This window comes from Dermacentor andersoni, chromosome 1 (genome assembly GCF_023375885.2).
Source record: "Dermacentor andersoni chromosome 1, qqDerAnde1_hic_scaffold, whole genome shotgun sequence".
Lineage (NCBI taxonomy): Eukaryota > Metazoa > Arthropoda > Arachnida > Ixodida > Ixodidae > Dermacentor > Dermacentor andersoni.
The window spans coordinates 8,461,337-8,475,575 of NC_092814.1; the positions used below are offsets into that span (position 1 = coordinate 8,461,337).

Consider the following 14,239-nt stretch of genomic DNA (forward strand, 5'->3'; position numbering starts at 1 on the left):
ACCAGCACTTTGTAACTGCACAAAGCGATATTCCTGAAGGCAATGATAGCATCTCTGAAGGCAATGTTAGCGTCTCCTGTTTTGCACCCATTTTGAGTGTTGTTTTTTGGATGCTGGTTGTGAGCGTAGCAACGCTTTAGGCCTAAGGCTTTACAAAGCTGCCTGTCACACGTGGAGGGACACAACCTGGCGGACCGTGGCGTTGAGGTGTTGCACATTGCTTCCCTCATACTAGTTAGCCTCGCACGAATTGAAATTACTCATTCGACTCAAGGAAGCGAGCTTCGTTCTCGTGAACTTAACATCTGAGTAGCTGCCTGATCTTTTGCTAGCAGAGTTGAACATTGTACCACATGGGCGATGTGGATGCAGAATTCCTCTCCCTCACACTACTTTAGTGTTTGCCGAGTGCGCTGAGTGTATGCAGCGTGAGCGGAGTCACCCCTGGTTTGCTGTCACCTGCACATCGTCTGCGCTGCTGTCCCAAACTACGATCGAGCCAACCCAGGCAATGGTGATGCTGTGGCCAGTTCGGCGCAGCAACTTCTGCGACCGCCTGTATCCAGCTCGCAACCCTCGGCGGCGGAGAAAAGAGCCGGCGGTCACCAACAGGTACGGCAGCTCTCGCCAGCAGGGCGGGTCGGCGCGAACGACGCTTGCTCGTACCGACTACTGCGTCGCCGTTTCCAGAGTCCTGGCCTGGAATCGTGCCGTCGAGTCTGCAGAGCTGTTGCTGTGACCAGTGCACGCCAGCGGTGTACCCCAAGGACAATGTCGGCTCGCATGTTATGGACAGCGTGTGGACATTTCCTCGGCGCGGCCACTGTTGCATGTACTACCTTGTTCACGAAACATGCGTGGATGTTAGACCGTGTGACATGTTTAGCCGGAATATGTAGTGATTTAAGGTTGGGGGGATGTGGGGATGCACAACTCTCACGCATCCCTTGATATGTTGTTTTCCCGCATAGCTCCGGTCTCCTGTAATTCAGATTTGCCACGTGGCTTGATGCCCGCAGCAGTCTGTGTGGTTGAAGCGCAGTACGAGAGATGGCGGGAGTGTTGCGCTGCTAACGCCACCTAACGGCGGGAGTACTTGGGCGCAGAAAAGAGAAGGCTCTTCCTCTTTGTTTCTGGTTCGGCAAGTGGCGCGGACATTCCGCGTGTGCGCCGATCCATGCTTCTGTGAGACCGTCTCGCAAGGTCTCGTTCGAACACGCCACCGTTTGCGTGACCGTACGCGCGAACAACCAGGCATTGGGATCCAGCATTGACCGAACATATTCGCTCGCTATCCGGTCGCAGTGAGTTGGACTTCCACGATTTGTCGCGTGCACATCGGCATGTTATGTCGATAGCAACTCGGCTAGCAGGCATTAGTCTAGGAAAGGTGAAATAAATGCTCTTGTGATTGTTTGCACTACTGTGTTGTCGTTCCTTTGTCCCAAGAGCACGGATGAGAACCCCACAACACAAACACAAGCTTAAAATACATTCAAAGAAAACAAAAGTTGTAATATTTCGCGCAAAGAATAAACCACTTAATATTAATCATGCTATTTATTTTCAGAGCCAATGCATTGAACTGGTTGAGTTTAAAATTCTTGGAGTTTATTTTTCTTCTAATTTACGTTGGGATGCCCATATCAAACATCTCTGCGGCAAACTCTCTCTGGTTACCGGTGCTATGGCACGTTGCCGCACATTTTTACCTACGAGAGCAAAACTTCAAATATACTATGGCCTCTTATCATATATAAGTTACTCTTACCTTGTCTGGGCTACAACATCTAAATCTAACTTGCAAAAGCTGGTAATACTTCCAAAGAAAATCGCTCGGTATATAGAGCTCTGCTCAGCCGGTGACACTCGATACAGGCGGCAATGAACAGAAGGGGCATCGCCAGAATCAATGCGAGGTTTAACAGCTGTAGTTTGGGCCAAAGGACGATCGTTAAAGTAAAAAATATCGTTGGAAAACAACGTGGTAGAGCTCACGAGCGTGCTCGAACGGCATCTCGGGCGCAATTATTTTCTGTAAGTCAGCGATGGTGCAAGTTGCCGACTGCGATGGTAGAGGAGGATCGGCTGAATTGTCTACTACAATAGATGCTACTGAGTGATCCTCGAATGAGCAAAGCTGGGCCAGAAACATCCCGCGTGGCAGCACTTGTGTCGTCAAGCCAAAATTGACCACTGGCAGGCAGACGCGATTCGCCGTAATAGACAAAACTGTATGAGGTACTGTGATCCCGTGTGTAAGGAGGACGTCTCGCATAGGAGCCGCGATGTAGTGACCGTCGGGGACATGTGGGGATGACACTAAGTCAATGCAAGTCAGTGCCGAAGGTGGCAAGCAAACGAAGCCGACGGAACTGAGGCGACAGGGGTGTGGTTCAGAAAGATCCAGAACAGGCAGGTTAAGGCGGAGAGTACTGGCGGAACAATCGGCGAGAGCAGAATGTGCGGAGTGGAAGTCTAAGCCGAGGATGATGTCGTGGGGACAGTGGGCGATGACTGAATAGCACGACAGTGGAGCGATCGGCGAAGGAGACGCGGGCGGTACACATACCAATTACGGCGGCTGTTCCGCCATTATCGACATGGACAACAGCCGTCGTGGCGGGCGTGATTATTTTCTTCAGCCGGTTACGAAGGTCAGTGCTCCTTACCGACAAATGCGCCCCACTGTCTGTAAGAGAAGATACAGAAACACTGTCGACTTGCACGTCAAGAAGGTTCAGATGAGTGGGCAACGTCAGAGGATCTGGCGGCATAGGGAGCAATGCAGCGTCACCTCGAGGTGCTGCATCTAGTTTTCCGGCTGGGAGCGGTGTCCGAAGGGAGTCGGCAAATACGAGCGGCGAGGCTGGGGAGAGAGATTGTCGTTGTTGGGGCGAAGGCGAATGAGAATAGGGGCGGTCCGGCGCAGGAGAATCAGTGGCGGCACTATCGGAGCGCGCGGCATAGGGAAGAGAAGGGCCACCTGGGGGGCGAGAGTAGGCAGTGTAAGCAGACCGGGCCGGGGAACTCCAGCGACTGCGACAGTGCCAAGAAATGTGCCAGATTCGATGGCAGTAAAAACAAATGGGCTTGTCAGCAGTGCACCATTCAGATGGGTTGTGGAAACGTAGTGGGTAAGAAGCCGGGTGGGTATCAGGGCGGATGGTGTGAGCAGATGGTGTGAAGACCTAAGTTTGCGAACTCCTGGAGGACAACTGCGTGGATCAGGGAAACCGTGACTGCAGGTGCGTTGGTGGGGCTGGAGTCAAAGGCAGCCGGATAGGCAGCCTCGATCTCACGCCGGACGATCCTGGTAACATCGCCAGTGTTGTTGGGACGAGGAGCGTCGGCACAGGAAGATGTCGCTGGGGTGTTGGGCAGACGACGGGCAAACTGCTGGTCGATATGTCAGCTTTTAGCGAGTTCCAGGCAGCGGCACTCTTTTATAACTGCATCCACCGACGCCACATTGTTGAATACGAGCAAGTTGAAGGCGTCATCGGCAATGCCTTTGAGGATGTGGGAAAGCTTATCCAACTCAAGTCGTGTGCATCAACTTCACGGCATGGAGCCAAAATGTCCTGAATGTATGTGATATAGGGCTCTGCTGACGTCTGCACGTAGCCGGAAAGCGCCTTCTGTGCGGCAAATTGGTGACCGTAGGGGTTGCCGAACAAGTCTTGGAGCTTTTGCTTAAGCGAATCCCAACTGGTGAGCTCATCTTCGTGCATTCGAAACCAAACTCGAGGTGTGCCACCTAGGTAAAAGACTACGTTGACGAGCATGATAGTAGGGTCCCACCAGTTACTGCGGATGACGTGTTCGTACAGGCTGATCCAGTCCTCGACATCTTCCCCATCTTTGCCCAGAATACGCCAGGATCGAGGGGAGAGCAACGTAGGTCGTCGAAGTGGCAGCAGGTGTCGGAGGTGGCTGAGTCGAGTTGTCGCCGGGAGCCATGAAGGAAGGCGATGTAGGTCGTCGAAGTGGCAGCAGGTGTCGGAGTGTGGTACACGGCCGCGCCACCCGGGACAAAGCAGGGTTCTACGAAGCCCTCTGACATCGGCTCCGGCCCTTTTCACCTGTGTGTATGTGCGGCATGTGTATGTGAGTCATCATCCTCCTCCAACAGCCCTCGCCCTCCTCCAAAAGGGCGGGTCATCTACGGTGACGTCGAGCGGTGACGTCGAACGATGACTGGACGAACGTTTCCGTCCACTGGGACTCAAGGGGGGACCAAGGGCTTATAAGCAGCGATTGCCGGCTGCTAGAGTGTGCTCGTCATCGGGAGCTGAGTGCTCGTTGTCATGCTAGAAATGTATTAGTGAGCTGTGTGCTTGTAAGCTGTTTGCTGTAGGTTAGTCTTGCAGGCTCCATATGCGAGTCACGCTAGACTGTCGATGTACCTCACGTTTTAAATGTAATTCCTGCAAATGAATCCTGCTCGCCTAGTCCTGTCGCCCCAAGGTCCTCCCGACCACTACGACCACTCCAACTCCAATAGTAGGAAGACACAGACGAGAAGCTATATACAAGTATATTAAGAGGGAAATACGCCGCACTTGGCCAAGAGGCAACAGCCCGCGCTAGCCTCTAATCGTCATCGTTGTCTTCACACTGCTCGCCTCTTCACGATCGCAAATACTGTTCCGTAGCAATATTAAGGATTATTTGACATCCCTTGCTTAGCTAGAACTCTGCACTCACACAAAACATACTACACGAAACCTGGAGGTATGGAAGGTACCATGGTTTCGAAACAATTACAGCCTACAGTCCTTAACACATATGCAGACTGTACTAAACAAATATAAGCATAACTACGCTAAATAAAAATAGTTTGAGTGATTACTTTCTTTCTTTATAGCGACATTTTAGTATATTGCATTCAAGTGTAAATGTGCATACGTGCCATGTGTAATGTTTGTTGTGTATTAAGTCTTCTGTGCATATATCACGTGAATGCTACTGCCGTGTAAGGGACCCTGGGCCTCCGTCAAGCTGCTGCGACAGCTTTTTGCCCAGGTGTCTCTCCAGTTCCTTTTGTTTCTGGTAAATAAAATTGACTGATTGATTGATTGATTGATTGGTTGATTGATGCATATAACGTTTTCGAACACTAAAACTAACAACATTACGACCGTGATAGCGGAGGTCATGCAGTCACGCTGAAAAACTTGCATCTTGACGAGCGCTGCGACGTGGCAGCCATCGGCTTTCATCGCATCGGGCATCCCCTCGGCAGTCTCACTCAGCCCACCAGCCAATATATTCTAGACAGTATAAAGGCTCGTTGTACAACAGTTATGGGAGAAAATATCTGCAATGGTGGCCCTGTGTATAGGAGACCTCTTTTGTATTTTTCCCAAGTTTTTTGCACATGCGCGAGATGTGAGAGACATCTGCGGACTTTGGTTTTTGAAATCTGGCTTTACCTAGTTACTAAAGTATCAGGAGGCCGGCATGCCTTGTTCCATTTGTCCCTAGCCAAGTCCCAGAACATTTTGCAATAAGCTCTCTCCACTTGTGTTCCATGGCATCACAATCGCAGCACTGCGTTCGTGATTGAGAGGTCTGTAGTTCGAATAGAGTGGTAAACAGTTTTTTTTTGTCAGTTTCCTCTTGATCTCCGTAATAGTAATTTACCTATGCTTCACCACCAGGCCTGACATGGAGGGTTCTTGCCAAAGGGACCAAAGCGAGCAATGAATAATAACATGTTACTGTGAATCCACTTTACTGTAGAATATTTATTTGTAAGTTAAGTTCATGGCTGAGCTGTGCATACGCAGAGCGTGCCCATGTGGCACGTACTCTTTACGTCAAACGATCGTTACACTGGCACAGCGCCAAAGACTACCTGCGAAGCAGCAAACCTTATGCTATGTGCACTACAGTGACACAGACCACCCACTGACGACGAACTGCCACTTCACCATTAGAGTCTCATCATCATCATCAGCCTGGTTACGCCCACTGCAGGGCAAAGGCCTTTCCAATACTTCTCCAACTACCCCGGTCATGTACTAATTGTGGCCATCTCGTCCCTGCAAACTTCTTAATCTCATCCGCCCACCTAACTTTCTTCTGCCCCCTGCTATGCTTCCCTCCCCTTGGAATCCAGTGCATAACCCTTAATGACCATCGATTATCTTCCCTCCTCATTACATGTCCTGCCCATGCCCATTTCTTTTTCTTGATTTCAACTAAGATGTCATTAACTCGTGTTTGTTCCCTCACCCAATCTGCTCTTTACTTATCCCTTAACGTTACACCTATCATTCTTTCCAAAGCTTGTTGCGTCGTCCTCAATTTAAGTAGAACCCTTTTCGTAAGCTTCCAGGTTTCTGCCTTGTACGTGAGTACTGGTAAGACACAGCTGTTATACACTTTTCTCTTGAGGGACAATGGCAACCTGCTGTTCATGATCTGAGAATGCCTGCCAAATGCACCCCAGCCCATTTTTATTCTGATTATTTCAGTCTCATGATCCAGATCTGCGGTCACTACCTGTCCTGAGTAGATGTATTCCCTTACCACTTCCAGTGCCTCGCTACGTATTGTAAACTGCTGTTCTCTTCAGAGACTTTTAAACATTACTTTAGTGTTCTGCAGAATAATTTTTAGACCCACCCTTCTGCTTTGCCTCTCCAGGTCAGTGAGCAACCATTGCAGTTGGTCTCCTGAGTTACAAAGCAAGGCAATACCATCAGTGAATCGCAAGTTATTAAGATATTCTCCATTAACGCTTGTCCGCATTTTCTTCCCAATCCAGGTCTCTGAATACCTCCTGTAAACACGCTGTGAATAGCAAAGGAGAGATCTTATCTCCCTGCCTGAGGCCTTTCTTTATTGGGATTTTGTTGCATTTTTTTTTATGGAGGACTACGGTGACTGTGGAGCCGCTATTGATATCTTTCAGTATTTTTACATACGGCTCGTCTACACCCTGTTTCCGTAATGCCTGCATGACTGCTGAGGTTTCGACTGAATCAAACGCTTTCTCGTAATCAATGAAAGCTATATATAAGGGTTGGTTATATTTGGCACATTTCTATATCACCTGATTGATAGTGTGAATATGGTCTATTGTTGAGTAGCCTTTACGGAATCCTGCCTGGTCCTTTGGTTGACAGAAGTCTAAGGTGTTCCTGATTCTATTTGCGATTACTTTAGTAAATACTTTGTAGGCAACGGACAGTAAGCTGATCGGTCTATAATTTTTCAAGTCTTTGGCGTCCCCTTTCTTATGGATTAGGATTATGTTAGCATTCTTCCAAGATTCCGGTACGCTCGAAGTCATGAGGCATTGCGTATACAGGGTGGCCAGTTTTTCTAGAACAATCTGCCCACCATCCTTCAACAAATCTGTTACCTGATCCTCCCCAGCTGCCTTCCCCTTTGCATAGCTCCCAAGGCTCTCTTTACTTCTTCCAGCGTTTCTTGTGGGATTTCAAATTCCACTAGACTATTCTCTCTTCCATTATCGTCGTGGGTGCCACTGGTACTGTATAAATCTCTATAGAACTCCTCAGCCACTTAACTATCTCAACCATATTAGTAATGATATTGCCGGCTCTGTCTCTTAATGCATACATCTGATTCTTGCCTATTCCTAGTTTCTTCACTGCTTTTAGGCTTCCTCCGTTCCTAAGAGCATGTTCAATTCTATCCATATTATACTTCCTTATGTCTCAGAGTCTGTATTAGCCATTAAAATGCCATTTGAACGGAAGTTTAAGCGACGCTTACACTGGAGCAAAGCGCCATCCTCATTAGTACCTAGGCAAATGTGTTTTTGAACAGTCAACAGCAAAAAGGACCAAAATCTCGCAAGCCTCTAAAGGTGCGATCTTGTACGCGTTCCAAAATAGAACGGAGGCAGTCCCTTCCGCCAAGCCGCACACGATTGGTCAATTTCAACCGTGACGAACGCCATGACGTTAATTGTGGCAGGGTTGCTGCTGTCAATCATTCCGTGTCGTCTGCTATCAGACGAACACAACGGAACGGACCGCCTATTCCATGACGTAAAGAATGGACCACCTCCGTTCGATTTTGGAATTGTGAATGTGAATGCGTGAGCTGCGAGAGAGACAAGATCGCACCCTAAATGTCTCTCTCACAGCTCACGCATTCACATGACACCCACGCAATTAAGAAAAAGCAGCTCTCGTACGTTCCTGTGACATTTCTTCAGCCAATCAACAAGCTGAAATGGTGGCTATCTCAGAATGGCACCATAAGTTCGCAGCAATGCAGATATATTGCACAGGCTCCAGCGTACTGCCATTACGGGGTACTGGCACAAAAATTCCCACTCGAAATAGGTGGTATATTACTTTGCTGCTAACTCATAGGTATAATCTGTGAAGTTTCAATAGGAAATGCAGCTTAGGAGTCATTTTAATTTAATTTTGAAGTTCGTACGAGCAACAAATTGAAAAGCGCAGCACCTATCAATGTAGTCATCAGCGTTGGTCCTATTTGTAAACAATGTTACATCACAACTTTTCACAATTGATTTTGGCAACACGCAATGTCATTAGCTTGTCTTGCCATTCGGAACACGTCTCAGCACTGTTTGCATTGGCTGTCTTGCACTGACTGCACACAAAGCATACGTGCAAACTGCTGACCATTTACCGATTGCCAGGTTTATCTCTGCTGTGGCTAGCAGTAGCCAAGCTGGTGATGACATCTTGTCCATCAGATTTTTTTTTCTTTTTTTGTGTGCGTGTTTTACCGTTGAAGGGAACTATAATAAAAGTATGGTATATTAATGATTATGGTGCTACCGACACTTTGCACCAGCAGTTCGGCAGAATATTGCAAGTTGCAGTAATAGCTGTGGGTGTTCCGATGACACACTGCATCACCATATGTCGCTACCAGCATGTTCCTGCCGTACAACTCAGGTTACCCAGCGAACTGCAAAGGGTAAGAAGTTTGCGCACACACAAAACATGGCTAAGTCTAATGCCGGGATCATACTGTGTAGTGGACATGTGCCCAATGAAGCATTACAATAGTGTAGCATTGAACAGGTATCCTACCAAACTAGAAGACAAAAGAGGAGCACAGATGGCATGGTAGACAGTGTGCAAGCATGTGTCACAAGTCTGCACGCTCACTTGATGATCACTGTTTACAAGCATGCCTTTTACGTCACTGGGCACATCCTCATCATCAGTCTATTTCATGTCCACTGCAGGACAAAGGCCTTTCCTTGCAATCTCAAATTACCCTTGTCCTGCGCCAACTGATTCCAACTAGCACCCGTGAATTTGCCAATTTCATCGTCCCACCTAGTATTCTGCCATCCTCAATTGCGCTTCCAAGTGCTTTTCAAAACCTGTACCATGACTGGTTGTCAAATACAAGCATGTAACTAAACAATCGTCACACAGTGGAGCAAACGAGTCTTTAGCATGATTACTGGGTCAATAGCAACAGATTAAGGGCAAGAAACAGAGCCCAAAGAATTTTGTCAGTACTCTTAGCCTTTCTTGAGAGCTAAAATAGCAATATAGCTGCCAGGGACCAGGATAGCGTATTATTCAAAAAAATGCCGCGCTCAAGTTTATGGATGGGTGTATGACGCCCAGTGCATCGGAACTTAATGCAGAGGAGACTTGCAAGCCAACTAAAATTTGCAGGACGACAGTCAAGGTCAGCACCCACTTAAAACATTAATGGAGCTCATGGAATGGCAGTGTAAGGAATATTGTGCAGGCAACTGAAATGGAAAATGAGACACTTGGAACTTCGAGAAAAGAAGCTAGGCATACTGTCAGAACAGATTCATGAACAAACAGGTATCCAAAATGAGCAGAGACAATGCACAATGTTACCAATCTTACAGCCTGAATGACGAGCATTATCAACAGGATCCCAGAATAAAGCAATTGGGAGTCAACAGTCTGCTGTGGCAAGTCTGAATCACAAATGGCAAATGCATAAAATAAAGCCATTTTATATTTTGTTCAGTGCCAGAGCAGGTAGGCTAGAGGAGCCTCGGGAAAAAACTAAATGAAAGTAATGTACAGCCCCTGTCGCGGCTATCTACTAGCCCAGCAAACCGCAAATATCCGTTGGACGTACCACAAAAGACCGAACATCTAAGACATTTAACAACGTCTAGTTCACATCTATAAAATGTCCCACTAGTACATCGCAGTCAAGGGTTATCCAAACATAGAATTTCTTTGTGATTTGGACATCTCTTGCACATCCAAAGCTTTCGCACACTGATCGTACATTGTGTGTTACGACTAGATGAACACACCATGGCACATACACACAAGCGAATTGTCTCCAATGCCTCACAATGAGATGCCAGGAGAGGAAATGTCACACATCTGCCTGTTGCAACACTGTGGCGGGGCATTTACTGTTTTTCCCATCATCATGATCACTGTGCATGTTCGAGATCCTACAAGAGGGAGAATGTGTTCCTGAATTGCGAAATATCCATTGTTCATTTTGAAAAGATTCAATTTGAAACATTAAAGCCCAGAATTTTAGTTTATGACTGGATTTATGATTTGCAATGTGCTTATGATTAGCAATTTCACATTACCTTTGTACGCACTGCTGGACACCACGCATCAAAAGCCAAACCTTATTAAAGTAATTTTTTTGCATACACAAACGCTTTCTTTTTCAGTTATATCTATTAGTACAGTTAAAAATATGTAATCATTAACTGGCCAATATATTACGACAGATTATAAAGAAAAATGTAGCTTGAAGTCTCAATATCTGACTTCCTATCGCCACTGATATCAATTCAGCGCTCACTTCAACACAAGTGCAGGGTAATTTTCAGCGTGCGAGCAGCATGAAATGTGCTTCATCAGTCTCTTTACTTTTGTTCGATTGACCATGGCCCAAGTACTTATACACTTGGCCGAGCTGTATAGTTGTATACTGAACTTTAGAGCTCCGTTTCTGACTGCTATTTGTGGTGTGTTTATTCACCTTGCGGAGCACTTATACAAATGTCCCGAGAGCAACGTTCCGGTGGTTCATTTTCAGACATATTTGTACCGCTTGGTTTCTGGAGCCCCTCTTGAAGTGTCAGGAATATTTCTCATTTGCAATGCTTATTTGTACAAATAAGTATCTGGCAGCATTGTGTTGGTAGCTTGTCACACCACAAATGCTGCCTGACCAAGTTGCCTGTCAAGATGAACATTCCATTTTGGGATTGTGCTTGTGTGGATTTTTTTTTAGTATGTATTGTTGCAATACAACAGGCACTTATGAGGCATGGCGCAAAGGAAGACTAAGATGGGCACCTGTGCTTGGCACGAGCTGGTTACCAGCTTGGTCTCTGGCTGCGCTGCTCTAGTAAATACAGTGTAAATAGTCTCTTCTAGCTGTCTTTCCACACGTAACATTTTGGTGGAGGTTTGCAATTCCCGGCCTCGCAACGGAGCTCCGCAGCGGTCGCTAAATCAGGCTCACTACCATGCCTCCCAGAGATGAGACCCCATCATCGTCAGCTGCGACTCGTCAGACTGCGCCAGTCGCAACATGAGAGTGGAGAGCGCACGGTGAGTGTATGGCAAAATCGTCATGAGAAAACCGCAGTGCTGCGCACAGGGGGCTTCGCGGCAACAATGGCTGCAACATGACACCGGAGTAGCCCGCATCGTCTGTATGGAAACAATGCGCTGCATGAACGGAGGTTGTATGCGGCGGCTGCTGTGAATCATGCCTACGCTTCACCCACGCGCTTCCTCTCGCGATCTCCCGATTAGCGAGGAAGACAACACACTTTACTGCGTTTGCAAGTTGCCGCATGAGACAGATTGTCGGTGCCAGCCAATATATCACAAAATGAAAACATGTATACAGCTGCTCTCAAATTTCACATTAGAGAGTATCGTAATCATCTATGAAATTTTTTTCATATAGCCTTTGCAGGATTTGTAATACAGAATGATCAAAATACAGATCTAAGATTCCGTGAGCCTTGTTTTCATATTAGAGGTCACTTATGTCCAGCTGTAATATCCTTTCAATGTTACAGCAACGTGATTTGGATGGGACTTAGATTACCCATGGTATATATTTGTAATGTCTGGAGAAATATAGACATCTATAGGATAGACTGGTGGGCTAGTTGGTACAGCATTACTTACACAGCAGCGCAGAAGCATATGGACGACTAAAGGAGAAGACTGGACACAGCGGTATTGTGTCAGTCTTTCTTTCATAGTCCATAGTCCATGTGCTTTTGCACAAATGTGTAAATAATCTATAGGGTGTGTGCAATGTCTAAAACATGATGTTCATGGACGTCTATGGGACATCTATGGGACATAAATGGTCATCTCGGAAGGTTCCTTGATAACAAGTTATCTATGGACTTCACCGTCTACCAGCCCTTGATGCGGCCTACTGGATAAAGCTGAACAACATGGTTACTTCTGAGCATGCGCTGCCTTTCTCACGATTCTGCACAATAACGAGTTGCATAAGCAGTTGCATTTTTGCGAGGATGCACACTGATAAAGAATCATTACTGCAGCATGGCATCTACTCCGGCGCTCCCCTGTGGTGCAATATCACAAATGGGAAACTGTGCAAAGCACATCGCTATGACTGCACATGGCAAAACCCTGTCCAGTTGTAAGCGCATGCTCAGAAGCAAGTATGTTGTTCCAGCTTCCTCTGGTAAGACGACACCATATGTTTCAGAACCATACATGCGGGGGGTAATTTTCTCCAGCTTTCGGGGACACTTTGGCAAGATTTCACGCGACTAGGACGCATCTCCGTCCACGAGCGACATGCTTGGCACAGTGCCAAGCATGCTCTTATATATCGTCGAACGCTGCCGACGCTAGTCACCCCGAAAGTGATCGCCCGAGAATACCGCCCCCGGCGCTCTAAAGAGCCGTGATGGAGGCTGTGCATGCCTAGTGATGATGTAGTTTGTTTTGCAGTGGTCAGTGGAAGGGAAATTTCTGCTCCCCACTCTATCTCTATCTTGGGCTTCTGATAGGCGAAATTAATGCCTTGGCAAAACTTGGGCTGTTTAGACCTTTCTCAAGAAGCAGCACATTATGCAATCATTCTCTTTAAAGGACCATTAAATAAGAGGTGAACGGGCTGACTGCAACAGTCGCAGGTCAATAAGCAAGTAAGGGAGACATTTAAAAGCTTTTAAAAGCGCAGCTACCCAAGACCAGTATAGGGCTTCCACAAGCCAAACCAGTCTTCAGCATTCCTACTGATGGTGACAAACAACGTGGCTTCAGGTGTGAATTACGCTCATACATTAGTACTTAGTTTGAGGTCACGTTAACGGCGTCAACTTCTTAATGTGTTCCTCCAACGTGCCTCTCGCTTAGAGGCTCGCAAACGAGTACCGTCCAGCCTCCGGGACACGCCCTCGCATGGATCCAGGAAGCGCGTGCCGCCGACGCGAGCCTTGACGCGACATTCACTTGGCGTTCGTGCCGCACCCGAAACCGGTTGCATGCAGCGCTGCTGGGCCGTGAGCCGGCTCAACCGAACATGCACCCTTTGTGCGAGCTCCGGAGCCGCAAGGCGTTGTCGCCTGCTCAGCCGTACCGGTTGCGCAACGGTCGAAGCAAGGTCAGCGTGCATCGAGCGTGGTGCTACGCGGCGAAAGAAACAACGCCAAATTATTCGGCACGAGCAGGCGACTTCTAAGTACAGAACATTTTAGGCCTACATTGACTTACCCATCGTGTCTGCCGAGACCCGATGTCAAAACTTCGAGCAGCTATCCAAATTACGAACAGCAAATAACCTCACGCCGTGCCACTACTTTGTTATAGCGTGGGCGGAAAGTGATCGGTACCTTGGGCGCGAATTCAAGGACGGACAATAGGCACCGCACACATCAACACACGAACTCGAGGGCGAATCCACTCAACACCATTCGATCCTTCTGGCTGTCGGGCACACAAATCAGCAGCCGCCCACAGCCAATTCGTCGTCGAGAACAGCCACGTGGCGCCCTCTAGACGCCCGAAGCCAACAAACGCAGAGTTTCCTACAAAGATTACTAGGGAGAACTCTGGCGCTAGTGAGCTGCATTACTCCCTGATAAGAAGCAATACGGGGTAGTATTGCTAATCCATAAGGACATAGCGGGCAACATTGACGAATTCTACAGCATTGAGATAGCGGCAGCCAGGCAGGAACCGCTATGGATAGCTTTTTTAGACATTAGAGAAGCCTACGATAATGT

General features: G+C 47.5%; 1 protein-coding gene across 7 annotated transcripts in view; it reads right to left on the reverse strand.

The window, feature by feature from the left end:
* Unc-115a (actin binding LIM protein Uncoordinated 115a) overlaps nt 1–13,993 on the reverse strand; it is a 558,372-nt gene extending 544,379 nt beyond the window's left edge. For 3 of the 7 annotated variants that reach the window (XM_050191440.3, XM_050191439.3, XM_050191442.3), the window contains exon 1: nt 13,728–13,991. In XM_050191440.3, the coding sequence (XP_050047397.1) occupies nt 13,728–13,731 (4 nt within the window). In that variant the 5' untranslated portion in view covers nt 13,732–13,991. Of the gene's footprint in view, nt 1–13,727 lie in introns of all 7 variants that reach the window. The other 4 variants (XM_055061175.2, XM_055061174.2, XM_050191443.3 and 1 more) reach the window with 3 other exon arrangements.
* Between the last annotated feature and the right edge of the window lie 246 nt (nt 13,994–14,239).